The sequence below is a fragment of the Vanacampus margaritifer genome, chromosome 2 (assembly GCF_051991255.1).
Source record: "Vanacampus margaritifer isolate UIUO_Vmar chromosome 2, RoL_Vmar_1.0, whole genome shotgun sequence".
Taxonomy (NCBI): Eukaryota; Metazoa; Chordata; class Actinopteri; order Syngnathiformes; family Syngnathidae; genus Vanacampus; species Vanacampus margaritifer.
Window position 1 is genome coordinate 17,684,918 of NC_135433.1, and position 19,786 is coordinate 17,704,703.

Consider the following 19,786-nt stretch of genomic DNA (forward strand, 5'->3'; position numbering starts at 1 on the left):
CCCCGGTCCTCTTCACGTTGTACACAAATGATTGTGTGACATCACACCCAGAGAACTTTAAGTTCTCTGATGACACAGCTATCATCAGCTTGCTGCAGGCCGGCGGTAGCCCACTGGACTATTTCTCAGAAATAGAGAAATTTGTCCAGTGGTGTGACCAGAATCATCTTGTGCTCAATGTGGGGAAGACAGAGGAGGTGATATGTGATCCAAAAACTGTTGGTGACCACAGGCCAGTCATCATTAAAAGCAATCACATCAGCCAGGTGGGTTCATACAGGTATCTGGGGGTCCACAAGACAACACACTCAGCTGGAGGGTACATGTTGGAAGTCTCTGCTCCAAACTCCAACAGCATCTCTATTTCCTACGCAGACTTAGGGTCTATGGAGTGGAGCAGAGGATCATGCTGTTCTACCGGGCTGCATTGGAAAGCATCAGATACGGCATTGCGGCCTGGTACGCCAACTTGACTGTGCAGTCAAGGTCACAGATTGCCGGTCTGGTGCGGACTGCCATGAAGATCATGGGGGTCAGGAATCATCCTTCCCTACAGATGCTCTATGAGCGGTCCGTCACCAGACTGGCACAGAAAATTGTTACCGACTCGACTCACATTCTGCATCATGAGTTCCAGCTACTGCCTTCCGGCAGGAGATTCAGGGCCCCCAGAACCAGGCTGAACCGCTACAAGAACTCATTCCTGCCGACATCCATCAAACTGCTTAACTGACATTAACTCACATGCATGGTGAAATGCTGTGCGTGTGGAATATATGCAGCCGTGCTGTACATACTCATATATATATAAATAGGAGTGTGTGCAATCCTCACGTATGTACTTCTCTACACATGCATACTTCTGTAAAGACTTCTACTTATTGCGGCACTTCTTATTTAACTTTAATTTTTATCTCTATTCTGTTGTTTTCTCTGTACAGTAAACTGCAGCTGGACGGAGTCGAGGAAAAAGTTCCCCACTGTGAAAATAAAAGTATATCGTATCGTAAGAACCAAGTTTGCACATTACTATTAGAGACGCTGTAGGGTCCCAGGTAGGACACGAGTGATTTTAAGACAATGGTCAGCTTAAAATTTGACGAGTAACTAAATATACAAATACAAATATTCCAATTACCTCCACGCACACCCCACCCCCTTTAAAAATAAATAAGACACTCAGCCTTTGCCTAATGAATCAACACAAGACCTGCACTGGTTTCATTTGATTTATTTTGTGTTAATAGCCTTTCAAAACTGGGTATTCTTTACAGACCCCCTGCACCAGGCACAACATCCATTGCTGCTCTTGATGCAAGCAAAGTTTTGGGCCTGCTCGCCAACACCCATCTTCTCCGGCAGGAAGTCTGTCCACAAGCACTCACTTGGGCCGGTCATGCAGCATGGGAAGGAGAAGCAGGACTTGATCTGTGGGTGACCAAGGACAGGGATTTAAGCAACACACACCACATGACTACTATAGCACGCCAATAAATGATAAAACAGTTGGCACTTGTCCATGTGTTTATAGTGGGCAACATCTACCAATATGAGGGGCCTCTAATGGCATAAACAAAGTAGAGGCTAAAAACCAGTTGTGTTACCGTGCAATCGCAACCCTCTGCATAGCGGGACAAAAGACTCTTCTGAATAGTGCTCAAGGCATCCCATGGCTCATAGAAGTCACACAGGGAGACATGCAGTGTGCCATCAGACTGCAGTCTGCCTGTAATTTAAGAGGACGGTAGTAAGGAGACAGGGAAAACCTCAGTTCAAGTAAAATCAAAAGCCTAGAACTGTCAAGCATTCAAAGGCTGACATTTCAGCATTAATAGTGTGAGTTGACATATGGGAGAAAGTTGAGCAAGCTTTATATACCCATGAGTAGATATTCAGCACCCTTGGCCAGAGTGACTCCACATGCTGCAGAGTTGGGTCCAGTGTAGATGGCAGGAAAAAGCTTTTTTACTCCCTTGAAGGTCTGAAAAACAAAAACAAAGAGTCAGGTCCAACACACATACATGAAGATGCATTTATGTCCAAAGTATCTCACCGTCAAGTGTTGGATGTCATACTTGGTGGGTCGACCTTTACCTTGTGCGCCAGGCATCACTCCGAGAATCTTGGCCCTGATGACTAAAAAGACACGTTTTCAAAAAGATATTAAAACCCAGAGGGGTATCTAGGTTGGAGGATTTGGGGGCAAGACAGAAGCACAGAACCAAACGAAGAGCTTATCTTTAGCTCATTCACTGCCATTGACGGCTATAGACGTTAAAAAAATTATTTGAGCTATTTCTATTAGTTCAACATTGTTTCCCCCATTTTTGTTAATAAGAGTATGAAAACTTAGAAAAAAAGATTGTTCATTTAGACCAGATATAAAATGTGTGATTAATATTGAGTCAACTGCACAACAATGCCATGCAATAAATTATGAAAAATTTAATTGCCTGCCACCCCTAATTTTTTTTATAATCTTTTCTTCTTTTTAAAAAATAGAAGAAAAAGGAAAAATTAGGGGCGTCAGGCGATTCAATTTTTTAATCATAATTAATCGCATGACTTCACTGGTTAACTCTACGATTAATCACAAATTTTATATCTGTTCTAAATGTACAATAAAAAAAAAATAGGTTTCCATACTCTTGATAACAAAAACGGGAAAATTGTTAAAATAGAAATAGTTCAAATGCATTTTTGACATCTCCGTCAATGGTAATAAATGAGTTAATAGCATGGTTTTAATTAAAAAAATAATTATCTTTGTTACAACGTCCACAAGTAGCAATGTTCTAAAATATTCAACCAACTACAAGATTTAAAAAGATACAAATAAGACTAGACAATCACAAACAGTACAGCACTCATTGAGAGCACCTGCTTCCCTTTGACATACAAGCAAGTTAAATTTAAAAAGGAATCTTCACTTAGATTAGAATTTATTCTACCCCCTATTCTAAAAATTTGAAAAAAAAAAAAACAATTATATGATAAATTTGAGTATGTTCAACTCACCAACAACATCTGTTTGGCAATACAACTGCTGCGGATGAATCGGGAAACAGCTACAGGCTTGTGCTCCTTCCTCTTGGAGCCCCCACAAGCACAACAGCACCACGGGCAGCACAAACGTCTTCCAGATCATCCTTCAAGGGAACACAGTAAGCACAAAAAAAAGCAGCTGCAGTGCCACAACCAAATTCAGCACTGTTCTGTCACAAGAGGAGGTTTACTCTGCTTGAGTTGCGGTTGACAAAGGCTTTATAGCTGCAGACTCCACCCACAATTAAGGACCACGTGACGCGCGCACACACTGATTAATAACTGCTTTCACCTGACACTTTTATAACCAACAAAGTTAAAGAAATTTCTTGTGAAACGATACATAGATTTTATCCAACACGTTTCATCCATCCATCTGCTTATCCGAAGTCGGGTCGCAGTTTTAACAAGCATTCAACATGCAGAAATTTGACAGAAATGTGAAGTTTTTGTGTTGAGGACTTCACACACTAATTGATGACTGCTTTCACCTGTAACTTTCATCACCAACAACATTAAAGACATTTCCTCTGAAATTATACATTTATATTATCCAACCAGTTTTGAGCTGCAGAAATTTGAGAAAAATATTAATTGCAGTTTTTGTGATGAGGTAAAGAAACATTGGCCTATTTATTCTTGTCTTGTCCACACACAAAATCAGTTGTAGTTTAAATTGCCAATAACTTAATAATAACTTTATAACTTGATCATGGTCATGTATGAAATGTGTTCAGCATGATAAATGAAGCATCTGGTTTGTCAATTCTGATCCAAAATGATCAAATACTATCCCAAAAGCTTGGTCTGCTTCATGTGCACTGTGGGCTTTGGCCCGACCCCCCTGCTGACACAGCTTTAAAACCATGAATACTACTATGAATACTTGATAATAGGATTTTTATCGTTTATTTTGCTCCTACAAACAAACAAAGTCAACGTGGTGCCCCCGAGGTTGCTGAGGAAATTACAACTCCCCTCTGTACCGTCTAAATTTCTCAAAAGCCATTTCGGCATCCCAAATTATCGCTACACAGATAAAGGCAACTTTTATCACTATTCTGCGAGCATGGAGGTCTCAGCGAAAATGGGCGTGTTTAGTCCCCAGAGGCAGTGTGGGGGTGGGTCTTCAATTGATCACGTTACAGATTTAATACCCGCTCGTTTTCTCGGGTTGGGAGGGGCTGGTGCTTGGAGAGCAGAATGACCTACAACTTCTCATAGAGGGGCGAATGGAGCAAAACACCCCTTCCGCGATGTTTTTGGCAAGGAATTTGCATTTTAACATGGCTGAAAGGTCCAAAAAAAAAGTTGTTAATGACCCTTTAAGATCAGAATTGGATTCCTTGGGTCAATGTACAGAAAGTGTCATACAGCAATTTAAGAGTAAAGGAAGCTGAGATATAACCTTTACTCTTTTCATTGTGGGCCATTTTGGATTGTATTCATACCAGCCACTAGGTGTGCATCCATGGATTTTTGAAAACCCAAGGCCAGGGGTGGGCAATCTCGGTCCTCGAGGGCCGGAGTCCTGCTGCATGTTTTGAATATATGATCAGCAACCTCCGCGTAAGCCTGATAATGATCCTGTTGATTGGAATCAGCTGTGTTGGAGTAGGGAAACCTCCAAAACCTGCAGGACTCTGGCCCTCGAGGACCAACTTTGCCTTGGGCCTATACCCAACATCCTGCCAGAAATCAAACTTTTCCAGAAGTTGACAATTTTCACGAAGTCCCTCCTAGCTAAAAACAGGTGAGCACTGACAAGTTACCTCAGCAACTGATGTCATTTTGTCGACAGTTAGGGGCAAAATAAACACCCTGATAGAAAAACAGGTGGATTTAGCTGCTCAAGTCATAGTCCACAAATGCAATATCAGAATGCCGGGTTAAGACTAGTGGGGCACACTGAATATGAAAAAGTTTTGACTTCCCCTTTACCATTTCACCAAACTAGTACCCATATAAAGCCTTGAACAGTAATGAACCCATGCCAATCACAGCATTTTGACCTCAAACCAAAATTGTGGGGAAACTATAAAAGCAGCCACTAGTTCAGGTTTGTCCAATCCTGGTACTCAAGTTCCAGGTGTTAGATATTTCAGTCCTCGACATACCCGATTCTAAAGATCAGGAGCTTGCTTTATATCAATCAGGTGTGTTTGAGGATGAAATGTCCTCAACTTTTAAGACACCGGTCCAAGGAAGTTTGCACTAGTTTTAAAAATCATCTTCACCGTAATGAGTTCAGCTTACATTGGTTGTACATGTGGCCATCATTGTTCAAAACAAAAACAGAAGTACATTAGAGGCAGCCAGGACTTAATGGTCAGAGAGAAAACAACACACTGATTTTATGTACAAGTATTTTTATTTTGACTTAATGACCTTTTAAAGTTTGGTATTCCTTTTCAGACCCCCTGTACCAGGCACAAAAGCCCTTGCTGTTCTTGATGAAAGCAAAGTTTCGGGCCTGGTCACGGCCATCCTTGCTTGGCACGAAGTCTGTCCACAAGCACCCTTTTGAGGCGGTCATGTGGCACGGGAAGGAGGAGCAGGATTTGATCTGTGGATGATTAAAAAAAAAAAAAGTTCACAAACTTGACCGCTTAAGCATTTAGTCCATGTGGGCAATATCTACTGGAATAAGGGGTTGCTAGAAAGCCTATATAAACCAATTCCCAATGCTTTATTTAAAAAAAAAAAAAAATATATATATATATATATATATATTTTTTTTTTTAAAGGCAGGATTAACTATTGACTAAAAGTCCTTTTCGACATACCAACATCTGCATTGCAATAAAACTGCTGTGGATGCGTCGCGAGACAGCTACAGGCTTGCGCTGCTTCCTCCTGGAGCCCCCACAAGCACAGCAGCACCAGGGGCAGCACAAACTTCTTCCAGGTCATCCTGAAACCTTCAATGAAACAAAGTCAAAACAAATTAGAAGGTTTTGGTTGCTTGTCGAGAGGAGAAGGTTTGTTTTGCCACAAGTTTACTCGAATTGTGCTCAGGTAGACGAGGGTCTTTTTGTAGCCGTAAACTCCGCCCACAATTAAGCGACAACACTTCTAACAAAAATTATACAGAGATTTTATCCTATTATTTTCTACCTGTAGAATTACGGTAAAGAAAAGTTGGCCCATTTGTTCTTGTCTTGTCCATGCACAAAATAGCAAAATAACATTCATTAAACCATATTATTTAGGAAGAATGTGTGATTTTTTTTTCCCTCTCAGATATTCTATAGTATACTCATGGATCCCAAATGCTGCATAAATGATACATAAAGTGTATGCATCATTTCTGATATATATATTTTTTGTTTTTAATTTCGTTAGTTACAGCTGAAAGCAGTCATCAATCAATGTGTGCACGTGACGATTTTGCTTAACTGTGGGCGGAGTCTGCAGCTATAAGTAAAAGGCTCCCGGCCACAATGAACTCAAGCGGAGTGAACCTTCTGTTGTGACAGAGCGTTTTGCTTTTGAGGGTGCGCCATTGAAGGTTTTCAGGATGAGCTGGAAGAAGTTTGTGGTGCTCCTCTGCTTGTGGGGGCTTCAGGAGGAAAGTGCACAAGCCTGTACCTGTTTACCACTGCATCCGCAGCAGTTGTATTGCCAGACAGATGTTGTTGGTAAGTTAAACAAGAGTCCACTTGCAGTCATTAAAAAAGAAGGTATAAGGCAGTCTGCAAATTCCAATCAATGGTGAATTGTTTTGTCCATGGGAATTTTTTTCTCGTCCCCTTGCTCCCCGAGCCACCAGTTCTGTGGTCCTGCTACTTTATCACAAGATGGCTTTAAACAGGCCTTTTATTAACTAGACTTTAAACCTAGCCAGTTAAGTAGGGAATTGCAGGTGTTGCTAATAGCATTAGGGCAGTTTACACCCACGTTCCAATTGTAGGACAACTTCTACTCCCGTCACAAAACGGTTAAGTAGGGAGTCGGGTGTTTTGTAATATTGCTTCAAGTCTAATTTATGACCATGACTTACTCAAAACCTTTAGTGTTTATTGCAATTCCAAAATGTTCAAAGCTAACCGTTTCACTTGGCTAAGTAGTAAAATCCAGGTGAAATTAAAAATTTCAGATCACTTAATTCTCCACTTTGGCAATAGTTTGAATTGGCCTGTAGCCTTTGTTTTATAGCTTTATAGGCACTTTAGACATTTGGTTATGCCATTTCACACAACTGTCTGTCTACTTTGTAGCACAGAAGTCATAAATGAATGTGATTACCGCTACATGATGCTAAATACTTTCAAAGAAACACCTGTCTTTTTGTTTGGATTTGCGCTACTGTCTTGGGGCACCAAATCTTCCACTTTGGATGCCCATTTGGGTTTTAACGCATCTTTTGAAAACATCTTTCTAGTCATCAAGGCCAAGGTTGTTGGCGTGATGCCTGGCGCTCAAGGTCGACCCACCAAGTATGAGATCCAGCACTTGACGGTGAGTTGCTTATATATAAATCTTCATGTACATTATACATGTTGGAGATGAATCTTTGTTTTTCAGACCTTCAAGGGTGTTGAAAAGCTTTTTGGAGCAATTTACACAGGACCCAACTCTGCAGCATGTGGAATCACTTTGACCAAGGGCGTTGAATATCTAATCATGGGTACAAAGTTAGAATTTTTCTCCCATATAGAAAATGTTATGCCATAGTTAGACTATTGACTATTATAAAACGCTGTCTTTAGACCTTAGGTGTAATTTATGTCCTTTACTTTATTGCATCTATTGAGCGCATGCTCCTTTCTTGTGCAAATGCAGGCCGGCTGCAGTTTGACGGCACGCTGCATGTCTCCCTGTGTGACTTCTATCAGCCGTGGGATGCATTGAGCAGCGCGCGAAAGAATGTGTTGGACCGCTACGGAGAGGGCTGCGATTGCACGGTAGGAATTGATTTGTAGCAGTCTCTTATAATAGTGTCTACTTCAGCAACTGCTTTATCTATTAAGCAACCCAGTAGTCTGGTTTGACCATGTTGCTGAAATCCCTTTCATTGGTCACCCACAGATCAAGTCCTGCTTCACCTTCCCATGCTGCATGGCCAGCCTGACTGAGTGCTTGTGGACGGACTTCCTGCCAGGCAAGTTGAGCAATGGTGTCCTCCAGGCCCAAAACTTTGCTTGCATCAAGAGCAGCAATGGATGTTGTGACTGGTACAGGGGATCTGTCGGGTCTGAAAAAAATACCTGGCATTAAAAGGATATTAACCTTAAAATAAATAAATCAATGCATGTTTTTGTGGTAATTTATATCCTAAAAGTTCAATGGTGTAGTGACTTATTTGAAGTTGTACAGTATTGAGTGTTCTGGCATTTCAGATATTACCTGTAATGCGACCCTCACTGTGTTAAAATGCCTGTGACTAGCATAAGAAAAGTGCTTTATATGTACAGTGTGTAATTGACAACTAGATGTCACTAAATTATAGAATGCATTTCAAAGCACTCAGACTACATTGTGCAAGCCTACCTCCAATCCTTATTTTACGTGAGGACAAGCATCTCGGCTAACAACGCCAAAAGGTGAGCTGGAGTGGCTAGCGGGGGAAGCTAGTAAAGGCTTTAGACCGCAAAGTAGGTGACTAGCGGCGGGAGCCTTCATTACGGAACTCGGCGCCCAGCTGTAGCAGGTAAATGGCGGTCGTTCCATTGGGTCCGACATTTGATGGAAGCACCACCAGCGGTAACTGTTTGCAAAGTAGCAGGAAGATGGCAGCTTCTTGTAAGGTGAGGCTCCAGCCATGTAATATGTTAATACTAGACCCCTTTGCATATTATTGAAACTAAATTTACCATTCCTTGTTTTTCCTATGCACTCTGAGTGTTGGAGAATATGCTTTAAAATGGTGAAAGGATGGAAGAATGGTCTGTTTTGAAATGTAGACTAACAAAGACCACCGCCCTTTTGGATTGAGCACTTCCTAAGTGATAAAAAATAGTCCAAGTGTGAAAATGTATTTTCTATTTTGGGATTTAACCAGCTTGCATCAATAAAAGGAGTAAGGGTTTTTTGTTTAACTTGTAGGGAAAAGAGTTTGCTTTGAATCCATGCACATGATTCTTCAAGATTTTCTATGCGAACGCAATTCCATGAAGTAGGGATGTGTTAAAACGGAACACAATTTGCTAATGTTCAACCTATATTTAATAGAATGCACTACAAAGACAAGGTATTTAATGTGCAAACTATTTATTTTATGGCTGCAACACATTCTAAAAAAATCTGAGAGTGTTTACAATGGTTTAATCACCTTTTCTTTTAACATTCGGTAAACGTTTGGGAACTGAGGACACTCTTTTCCACTAGACCGCCACCACACTACACTGGGCGTCCTGGCACTACACTGGTGCGTGACCGGATACGGGGCGGGTTCAATTGAACTGTCCAAGCTTGCACACGCTTGTGCGTGTCTGCCATAAGAGTTTACGAATGGCAAGTCTCGGCTACTGTTTTTGCTGGAATTCAAAATAAGAATTGCCGCTGCATTGTGGAGACGTGGCAAAATAAGAACCAAATTCAATCAAAAAGAAGCTCTCACTTTTTTTTTTTAATAGCTTTTTTATTCATTTAAATTTACTGAAAATATCGGCATGGTACATTGTTATACAGAAAAGCTAGAAAATGTAAACACAAAATAACACAAGCTTAAATTGAAATGAAATAAAGAAACCGGGAGGGTAGAGACAGAGCTATCGGCAACATTAAACTCCGCTACTAAATTTCACTGCATTTTTCTTCTAAATACATTTCAAGGATGAAAAATGACAGTTCTTTATGGAAAAACGTAGCAATTTGGTTTAGATTTCAAGTATCTATTTATGTGTATGTATATATGTATATATGTATATATGTATATATATGTATGTATATATATATGTATGTATATATATATATGTGTATGTATATATATATATGTGTATGTATATATATATATGTGTATGTATATATATGTATGTATGTATGTATATATATGTATGTATGTATATATATGTATGTATGTATATATATATATGTATGTATATATATATATGTATGTATATATATATATGTATGTATATATATATATGTATGTATATATATATATGTATGTATATATAAAAGAGTATGACTAGGTCATGGGATGATGACTCTTTTTACAGAAATAGCAGACACAACATTTTCTGTAGTCAGAAAATAGGGATTGGGCAATTTTGGGAATAACCAGTCGTACAAATCTTACCAGAAGGCATTAATACATTTGCAATCATAAAATAAGTGTTCAGTTGTTTCAATGTCTTCATCACAAAATACACAACTGTTGTGGTCCAAATCTCAAACACACGCTCTATTAAGAAATTTATTGTGATTTTCTTTGCTTTTGGGGCAATGGGAAGTTTAAAATACTGTACTTGGATCTCAAACTTCCAACTTTCTTTGAGAAAATTCATAGGATTAAATTTGTTTGATAAAAAAGGATACAGCTTTTTTAAAGAGACAGTAACGTGAATAATCAACTTTTTGGAGTTTTAAGCCATGTTGAAATGCTAATACCTCACCTAAGTGGTGTTTTCCTCCATTCTCCCCTTCATGAGAAATTCTAGCTCATTCTGCTCTCCAAGCACCAGCCCCTCCCAACCCGAGAAAAAAAAAATGACGTCATCAGGTGTGGACCCACCCCCGCACCATCTACGTGGACTAAACACACTATCAAGTCAAACCAAATAGTTTTATTGTCATCGTACGCAAGTTACAATGAGTTTTGTTTAGAATGCCCTTACCCTGTGCAAAACTGCAGCATAAATAGTGCAAATAGAACATTTAATGCCTGAAACAAATAAATAAAATTGCAAGTTTAAAAGATCTCTTTTACTCAATAAACATAACATAAACACATAAACAACATCACCTGATCTGCATACTTCCATTTACGCAACATTTACAACTTCTCCAGAACTCTGCTGCTCGCATTGTTACAAGGACCCCTTCCATGCACCACATTACTCCAGTCCTGCAAAAACGTCATTGGCTTCCTGTCCGTTTCCGCATCCAATACAAAATACGGATCTGCACTTTCAAGGCCATAAATAACCTTGCCCCTCCATATCTCACTGACCTTCTTCACATTGCCATACCTTCTCGCTCTCTCAGATCTTCATCTGGCCTCCACCTCTCCATCCCTTTTGCTTGCCTGGCGACCAACGGGGACAGAGCTTTTAGCCGCTCTGCCAAATTGCGGGGGGCCTGTGGGGTTGTGCTTGCTCTGTCCTGGCCGGGGTCGACGGCTCCCCTCTTTGGTGGAGTTTTCATGCATGCCAGATCCACCACACCAGCATCTATTGAAATTCAAACACAATTTGCTTCTTCCTCTGGTCATTGAATCGGTGGAGGCTGATGTCTGTGGATCTCACTCTGCTTTATCTATCCTTCTAAAGGAATATAAGAGTTTGTGTTGAGTGGGGGTGAAATACAGGATGTGTGTGATACACGTGGGCGTGTTAGGAATGGAAGGTTGCCAACAAAGGATGCTAATTGCAGGGGGAGATGCAGAACCGTGATAAGATCAAAGTAGGTTATAAACCACATTTGTTTGAGACCATGGCGGAAAAGTACAAAACAGGAGAAGCCACCCAGTGACCTGCGGATGAAGATCGGCCAATGAGAAGCAAGCTAAAGTTAAACTGCAGAAAACACATAGCCAATAGAATAATGCCAGGATGCCTTTGTTTCTGTGTCATTTAAATATTGTGTAGTATAACTATTCACTGGGGCAACTCGGATGAGAAGACTACGTCTGCTGTTTGAGACAGAGGCGTATAGAATTGTATTGATAGGGACCCGGGACCCCAGCTGTTTGTATTAGATTTGAATGTTAGGAATAAATCCACTCGTGTGTGAAAATGCCGGCTTCCTGATACCTTTCTATTGCAGAACGAGCATGCTATTGTTGGATGAGTGATAGTTTGGTAAGGTCACAAATTGGAGTCAGATTATTAACTTAAATTTATATTAATATAGAAATAAAATCCAACACTTCCTTCCTTTCCTCAGTCTCTCCTTTGGTCTCTTGAGGTCTCTCTAATTTGTTGGAAATTAGATGTTTCTGGGGTTGGTGAAAGACTCTGGTTGGTAACCCGGTGGGTCGTAGGTAATGTCTGGTTAGTGCAGGATTTCACTTTCCTTTCTTTTCTTTGATCCTTCCTCGGGTCTCCTGACAACCTCACGACTATAGCTGGATTTTGACGTATTCGGGTTAGTTGAACGGTATGGGATTTTTAATAGGTTTTAGGTGAACTAATGAGTACACACTCACACGCACGCACACACACGCACACACACACATACACACGCACATGCACATACAAAATAAAAATAAAAATAAATAAAAAAATTGAACAATGATGATGACATGTGAAATCTGTAAAATTACTAAATAAACAATACTGAGCTCTCAAAAAAGAAAGAAACAGAAAAAAAACGAGGTATTGCTACTGGTGGTGTCTGTGGCGCAAAAGGTTAACACATTTGGCTCTTAACATAATGGTTGGTGGTAAGGAACTCACTGTGGGAAGTGGTACAGTTTTTCAGAATTTCGCTTTAAATTTGAATGCTTTTTGGCTTATGTGTTAAAATTCAAAAACTGTAAATATCGCTACTTGCAGTGTCTCGGTGTAACATTCATTAACCTTATCAATTTATCAACATGAAAGGAATAAGGGGTAGGACTAGATACGTTTTTTAATTTCTCCTACCCCTTTTGAACATATAAACTATTTTCTTTCTTCCTATTCTTGTTTTTCTTTTTTTTAACTTAGACTTATATTTTAAACTTGTGTTTTTTTATGTTTACATGTTCAATAAAAACATAAACCAAACCAAATAAACCAAATTCAAAAACTATAAATATCACTATGTGCAGTGTCACCATGGCGCAGTAGGTCAGCACATTCAGCTGTTCCAGCCCACGCAGGGAACTGCTAGACTTTTTCAGAATTTCCCTTTGGTTTGTTTCTGTTTTGGCTTATGTGTTGAAATTCAAAAACTTTAAATATCCTTACTTGCAGTGTCCCTGTGGCGCAACAGTTTTGGCGCATTCGGCTGTTAACCGAAAGGTCAGTCGTTTGAGCCCACTCGGGGACGTGGTACACTTTTTCAGAGTTTCCAAGCTTAGTGGCTTATGTGTTGAAATAAAAAATAACTGTAAATATCCCTTCTTTCAGTGTCTTTGTGGCGCAATAGGTTAGCGCATTCCGCTGATAACCAACCTTCGGTAGCTCAGTTGGTAGAGCCAAGGACTGTAGAAGGTCCTATCCTAAGGTTGCTGGTTCAAACTCCGTAGTAGTTTTTGGAGAATTCCCAATCTTAATCAATAAAAGGAAATAAAATAATTTGTGGCTAATTCTTTAGATGACACAGCAACCCTCGATAGCTCAGTTGTTAGAGTGGAACACTGTAGAAGGTCTCAGCTGAAATCCTTAGGTTGCTGGTTCAAATGCAGCTTGAAGGCATTTTGTGAGAATTCCAAACTTAATCACAAATACGAAATAAAAATACATTTCTCCAACTCATCTAAATATACAAATCTAAAAATGTCACAGTTACGCTTTGGCAATTTATCCTTTGTTATCCCCATTCCTCAGATGTTCTTCAGCACACACAGCAACCTTCGATAACTCAGTGTGTAGAGCGAAGGACTGTAGAAGGTCTCGGTTGAAATCCTTTGCACGCTGGTTCAAATCCGGCTTGAAGGAATTTTTGGAGAATTCCCAATCTCAATAATAGGAAATAAACTTAAATATAATAATAAACTTACTATAAACGAGTTGTACAGTGCTCTAGATAGTATGCTTAATGGCAGAGCACCTGGCCCGGATGGTTATCCGGCTATATTTTTTAAGCACTTCTGATTAATGCTTGCTCCACTATTCTTAAGAGTAGTAACAGAAATTAAAACTAATGGTTACATACGTCCACACATGAATACAGCAGCAATTAAACTTTTATTAAAGCCAGAAAAAGACCCCACCCTTCCATCAAGTTACCGTCCGATTTCACTAATTAACACTGATATCAAAATTATTACTAAGGCTTTCACATCTAGATTAGAAACAGTAATCTCGACAATTATTCATAACGACCAAACAGGCTTTATTAAAGATCGCCACTCTACTAATAATATTAGGAGGCTCTTTAACCTTATTAGCATGTCACAGCGGCATGATAAGAAGGCAGTTATTATATCGTTGGATGCAGAAAAAGCTTTTGACAAAGTTAACTGGTCCTTCCTCTTTGCTGTTTTAAATAAATTTGGCTTTGGGAAATCATTTATCCACTGGGTGTCAGTATTATATGATTCTCCCAAAGCTACAGTTACTACTAACGGGATTATATCTAAGAGCTTTATTTTACAGAGAGGCACAAGACAGGGATGCCCACTATCCCCTTTATTATTTGCAATATTTATCGAGCCACTTGCAATAGCCATACGCCAGGAAAGAAGGATTCAAGGAATTCACTCTGGGGTAACAGAACATAAAATTAATCTATATGCCGATGATATTTTACTTTATCTAGAAAACCCGGCGATTTCGTTAGGGGAAGTATTTAACTTAATAACTAAATTCTCACAGTTGTCAGATTATTCTATTAACTGGACAAAATCAACACTTCTACCTATTACAGAAAATTCATGGAACCCTGCAAGCCAGGACCCACATTACTCATTTCCTATAGGTAATTTAAAATACTTAGGCATAAAAATCTCACCTAAATTAACTGATTTAATTCATTTAAATTTTTCTCCACTTCTGGATAACATTCATAGTGACTTGGAACGCTGGAATAATCTTCCTATTTCTTTAATAGGACGAATAGCCACCGTTAAAATGAAAGTTTTACCTAAAATAAACTATTTTTTCTCAATGATTCCATTTAAACCTACGGCTAAATGGTTCCAGTTGTTGGACTCAGCCGTTACAAAATTTTACTGGAAAAAAAAAAAAGCAAAGATTAGTCTATCTACTCTTCAGAAAAGTAAATCCAAAGGTGGCCTAGAGGCACCAAATTTTATGTACTACTATATAGCTAACCAGCTACAATATATCGTTCTATGGGCACAACCCAACAGAGATACTAACTGTTGGCTGGAACTAGAACAGAAGGATTGTAATAACCTCAGACTTCTAGATTTACTCTTTATTACAACATCGATTAAGCGACATAATTGTTTTAAAAACCCAATGATCTCCGCCACCCTGACTGCTTGGTGGAAGGCATTAGAAATTACAAAAGCCCAAGTGGAGCCCTGTGGGCTTTCTCCCCTATGGCATAACCCTGACTTTCGAATTAACAACCAAACGTTTTATTTAGGTGTGTGGGAGCAGAAAGGAATCACACATCTTCACCATCTCTTCTCAGATAATATGTTTATATCATATACATCTTTGCTCCAAAAATACAAAATAACAAACGGAAATTTTTTACATTATCTGCAAGTTAAAAATATGATAAAGAAACAAATTCCAACACTTCAGGGTACGCTCCAACCGCCTGGCTTAGCTAAAGATATTACCAAGCTTTCTCCGACAACAAAAAAACTTTCAAAAATATATAAGTTACTTTCATATACGGATAAAATGTCTTTACCCATCTTAAAATGGGAGACAGACTTGTCTATAGCTCCGGAATCTGACTTTTGGATTCAAGTTTGTGAAAATGCATTTAAAATGACAAAACACACAAATTTACAACTTATCCAATACAAAATAATCCATAGAACATACATTACTCAATATATGATGAAGAAAATGGGCCTCTCCGACTCCGACATTTGTCTCCAGTGTTTACAAAACACTACAGACACTTATTTTCATGCTTTATGGTTATGCACCCCGGTTATGTATTTCTGGACTAAAGTCTTAGAAAAACTTTCCGCTATCTTGGACTATAGGATACCTTTATCTCCAAACTTGTGTTTGCTAGGTGACCTAACAACAACTGACCTACCACATAAACAATTTCAATCTACACTTGTAGCCCTTACTATCGCTAAAAAAACAATTCTTGTTAACTGGAAAAATAAACAAACTCTGAATATCGACCAATGGTCTAACCTCCTCATAAATCACATTTTAATGGAAAAAATATCGGCCTCAAATAAAAAACAAATATCAAAATTCATAGAAATATGGTCTACGTATATAGAATATTTTAACCTAATTCTGGTTATTTAATTCTGCCTGTTAGCGAGAGCCACCACATCGTGATAACTAACATTGATGTCTCTGCATTTGGCAGTTTGTTACTAATGGTTGTGTTTTTATAGTCAGGAACCCAGTTGCTGCCAACAGGATCGAACAGATTCACCTCCAATGGGCACTAAAGGCTAATATTCGGATTCACTGCATGCCAGGGGACTAACGCTACAGGTGCTGTCCCCCCTGGCTGGGCGTGGGCGGGTCTGCCCCTCTGTTGGCTGCTGGGTGGCGGCTGCGTCTTGGTCGTTCCCTGGGTCTCGTGGTGGGTGCTGTGTTGCGGGGCTCTCCCTGGTGTCCGGGGCGGCGCCGCCCCGGCGCGGTCCGTCGCTCTGGGTCCGGCGACGCGGGTCGGGGCCTGTGGGCCGCCGGGGTGCCCCGTGGTTCCCTCTCCCCTCCCCCTTCCTCCCCCTTGCTTCCTCTCCCTCTTCACCTCTCCCCGCCCGTCCTCCGCCTCCCTGTCCCTTCTCCCTCGTCGCCCTTCCTCCTCCTCTCCCCCTCTCTCTGCGGCCCTGCTGCTGCCTCCTGCCCTTCCTGTCGTCTCCTTCCCCCGTCCCCTCCCCCTCCCCTGTCCGCCCTCCTCCCCCTCCCCTAGGCCGGGGGTTCCGTCCGTGGCCCGGGTCTCGGCGCTCCGGGGGCCGGGGGAGTGGGCGGGATTGGTGTTGTGCCCGCCCCGCTCCGGTGGGCCTCCGGGCACTTCGGGCGGGCCCCGGTATCCGGGGGGCAAGCCCCGCCGGGGTCCCGGTGGGGTGGGTGGGGGTTTTGGTGGGCGGGTGCGCCTCCCCCCACCCCCGCCCGGTTGGGGGGGGCCCAGCTGGTCGCTCCTCTTAACTCACTGCACTAGTTTTGCACAATACATTTTAGGGCACATAACACACTTTGGGGGGGAGTGGGGAGGGGTGGAGACACCGTCTCCGCCCTGCAGCTCCCCTCCAAATTTTAATGCACCACACAACTGGGGGGGGGGGGGGGGGCATCGGTTGGGGCGGCCGCGGTATGAAGCAGTGCTGCGGTCGCCTGTCCGTGTGCACCCCCCCCCCCCATTAATTTATTTTAATGCACCACATACGCTCATTGACATGCCTGGGGGGCGGATGGATCGGAGCAGGGGGGGATATCATTTCCCTCTGCTCCGGTTCACCTGCCCCCAATTTTAATGCACCACACACACACACTTATGTATATACACTGGGTGGGGTCACACACACGGTTTAGGGGTAGAGTTCGCCAGTCGGCGAGCTGGCGAACTTAGTAACAGGGTTAGTTTTTCACTTAGATCGTTGGGGTGACGACCGGGGCCTCTCCCCGCTGGGCCTGGGGTTCGGGGATGCCGCCCGTCCTCCGGTGCCCCCATCTCCCCTTCTGCCCCTGGTGTTCCGTCCCTCCGCGTGGTGGGGTGGGCGCGGGTGCCCTCTCCGCTCCGCTGCCCGGCCCCCTCTTCGGCGCGGATGCCTGGGTGCGGTGTGTCCCCGGGGTCTGGGGTCGGGGGCTGGGGGGCTGTCGGTTGGTGGGGGTGGGGGCGGGGGCGGGGCGGCTTGGTTGGTGGGGGGGTGGTGGTGGGGGTGCCGGGGTGGGGGGTGCTGGGGTGGGGAGGGTGTCTGGGGATTTGGGGACCTGGGGGCGGTTGGGGCTGGGTTGGGGTGGGTGGCGGGGGGGGGGGGTCGCGGGGGGAGCGGGGGTTGTGGGCCGGTGGGGTGCCTGGTGGGCCTGCAGTGCCCCGTCCTGCTGCGTTGGGTTGGGGGCGCGGGCCGCGTTGGGGTGGGGGGCGCTCCTGCTCCGGGGTTTGCTCTCCGGCCGGTGGCCCCTGCGGGGCCCGGGGGTCGTCCTTTGGCGCGGCCGCGGCCTGGGGGGCCCTGAGGTGTTGCGCTTGCTCTGTCCTGGCGGGGGTCGACGGCTCCCCTCTTTGGTGGAGATTTTCATGCATGCTAGATCCACCACACCAGCATCTATCGAGACTCAGACACAACTTGTTTCTCCCTCAGGTCATTGATTCGGTGGAGGCTGGTGTCTGTGGATCTCACTCTGCTTCGTCTGTCCTTTCTACCTTTCCTCAGTTTCTCCTTTGGGCCCTTGAGGTTTCCCTGATTTGTTGGAGTTTGGATGTCTTTGGGGTTGGTGAAGGTTAGTGGCCCGGTGGGTGGTGTCTGGTCGGTGCTGGGCTTCGCTTTTCTTTCTTTTCTTTGGTCCCCCTTTGGGTCTCCTGGCGGCCCCACGACTCTGGCTGGATTTTGAAGTGTTCGGTTTAGGTGAACGGTATGGGAATTCTTATTTATTTTTATTTTTTTTCGCACGCACGCACGCACGCACGCACGCACGCACGCACGCACACACACACGCACGCACACACGCACACACGCACAAACACACATACAAAAAAAAAAAAAAAAAAAAAAAAAAAGGGAGAACAATGATGATGACTTTTCAAATGATCAATACTGAGATCTCCCCAAAAAAAAAATTAAAAAAAAAAATAATAGGAAATAAAAAGATTTGTGGCCAATTCATTCCTCAGATGTTCTTGAGAAGATACAGCAACCTTCGATAGCTCACTTGGTAGAGCGTAGTACTGTAGAAGGTGTCAGCTGGAACCCTTAGGTCGCTGGTTCAACTCTGGCTCAAAGGAGCTTTTGGAGAATTCCAAATCTTAATCACAAATAGGAAATAAAAATACATTTCTCTAACTCATCTAAATATACAAATTTAAAAATTTCACACTTCCTCGATTTATAATTTGTTATCTCCATTCCTCAGATGTTCTTGAGATGACACAGCAACCTCCGATAGCTCAGTTGGTAGAGCGGAGGACTGTAGAAGGTCTCGGTTGAAATCCTTAGGTTGTTGGTTCAAATCCCGCTCGAATGACTTTTTGGAGAATTCCCAATCTTAATCAATAATAAAAATAAAACGATTTGTGGCTGATTGATTCTTCAGATGTTCTTGAGAAAACACATCATCCTTCGATAGCTCAGTTGGGAGAGCAGAGTACTGTAGAAGGTCTATGTTGAAATTTTTAGCACGCTGGTTCAAATCCGGCTCGAAGTAGATTTTGGAGAAATCCCAATTTTAATCAGTCGGAAATAAAAAGATTTTTGGCTAATTCATTCCTCAGATGTTCTTGAGAAGATGCAGCAACCTTCGATAGCTCAGTTGGTAGTACGGAGGACTGTAGAAGGTCTCGGCTGAAATCCTTAGGTCGCTGGTTCAAATCCGGCTCGAAGGAGCTTTTGGAGAATTCCCAATCTTAATCAATAATAGAAATAAAAAGATTTGTGGCTAATTCATTCCTCGGATGTTCTTTAGAAGACACAGCAACCTTAGATAGCTCAGTTGGTAGAGCGGAGGACTGTAGACGGTTTCTGTTGAAATCCTTAGGTTGCTGGTTCAAATCTGACTCGAAGGAATTTTTGGAGAAATCCCAATCTTAATTAATAATAGGAAATAAAAAGATTTGTGGCTAATTCATTCCTCAGATGTTCTTGAGAAGATAC

At 42.2% G+C, this 19,786-nt stretch overlaps 2 protein-coding genes, 1 long non-coding RNA gene and 1 other non-coding gene across 4 annotated transcripts; 2 read left to right on the top strand and 2 right to left on the bottom strand.

The window, feature by feature from the left end:
* Nucleotides 1–1,215: 1,215 nt before the first annotated feature.
* LOC144042628 (metalloproteinase inhibitor 2-like) lies at nt 1,216–3,238 on the bottom strand. Its single transcript, XM_077555435.1, has 5 exons — nt 3,019–3,238; nt 2,054–2,136; nt 1,879–1,981; nt 1,605–1,726; nt 1,216–1,428 (listed from the first exon to the last, which is right to left on the bottom strand). Exons 1-5 carry the CDS (start codon nt 3,146–3,148, stop codon nt 1,252–1,254), a joined length of 615 nt encoding a protein of 204 aa, XP_077411561.1. The 5' UTR covers nt 3,149–3,238; the 3' UTR covers nt 1,216–1,251.
* Nucleotides 3,239–5,397: 2,159 nt separating this feature from the next.
* On the bottom strand, nt 5,398–6,036 carry LOC144042630 (uncharacterized). The gene is made up of 2 exons (XR_013290937.1): nt 5,832–6,036; nt 5,398–5,611 (listed from the first exon to the last, which is right to left on the bottom strand). It is a non-coding gene; the product is annotated as an uncharacterized LOC144042630 (long non-coding RNA).
* A 447-nt stretch (nt 6,037–6,483) lies between these two features.
* On the top strand, nt 6,484–8,300 carry LOC144043952 (metalloproteinase inhibitor 2-like). The gene is made up of 5 exons (XM_077558074.1): nt 6,484–6,686; nt 7,430–7,506; nt 7,573–7,675; nt 7,831–7,952; nt 8,077–8,300. The coding sequence occupies exons 1-5, from the start codon at nt 6,566–6,568 to the stop codon at nt 8,263–8,265; spliced, it is 612 nt and encodes a 203-aa protein (XP_077414200.1). The 5' UTR covers nt 6,484–6,565; the 3' UTR covers nt 8,266–8,300.
* An 11,130-nt stretch (nt 8,301–19,430) lies between these two features.
* Nucleotides 19,431–19,518, top strand: trnay-gua (transfer RNA tyrosine (anticodon GUA)). The gene is given in 2 exon segments: nt 19,431–19,467; nt 19,483–19,518. It is a non-coding gene; the product is annotated as a tRNA-Tyr (tRNA).
* Nucleotides 19,519–19,786: the final 268 nt, after the last annotated feature.

Coding starts and splice junctions, on each gene's coding strand:
- LOC144042628 (XM_077555435.1), bottom strand. CDS start 3,148: ATGATCTGGAAGACGTTTGTGCTGCCCGTGGTGCTGTTGTGCTTGTGG. Junction 2,137..3,018: donor TTGCCAAACAGATGTTGTTG/GTGAGTTGAACA, acceptor GTGTCTTTTTAG/TCATCAGGGCCAAGATTCTC. Junction 1,982..2,053: donor ATGACATCCAACACTTGACG/GTGAGATACTTT, acceptor TTTGTTTTTCAG/ACCTTCAAGGGAGTAAAAAA.
- LOC144043952 (XM_077558074.1), top strand. CDS start 6,566: ATGAGCTGGAAGAAGTTTGTGGTGCTCCTCTGCTTGTGGGGGCTTCAG. Junction 6,687..7,429: donor TTGCCAGACAGATGTTGTTG/GTAAGTTAAACA, acceptor ACATCTTTCTAG/TCATCAAGGCCAAGGTTGTT. Junction 7,953..8,076: donor GAGAGGGCTGCGATTGCACG/GTAGGAATTGAT, acceptor GGTCACCCACAG/ATCAAGTCCTGCTTCACCTT.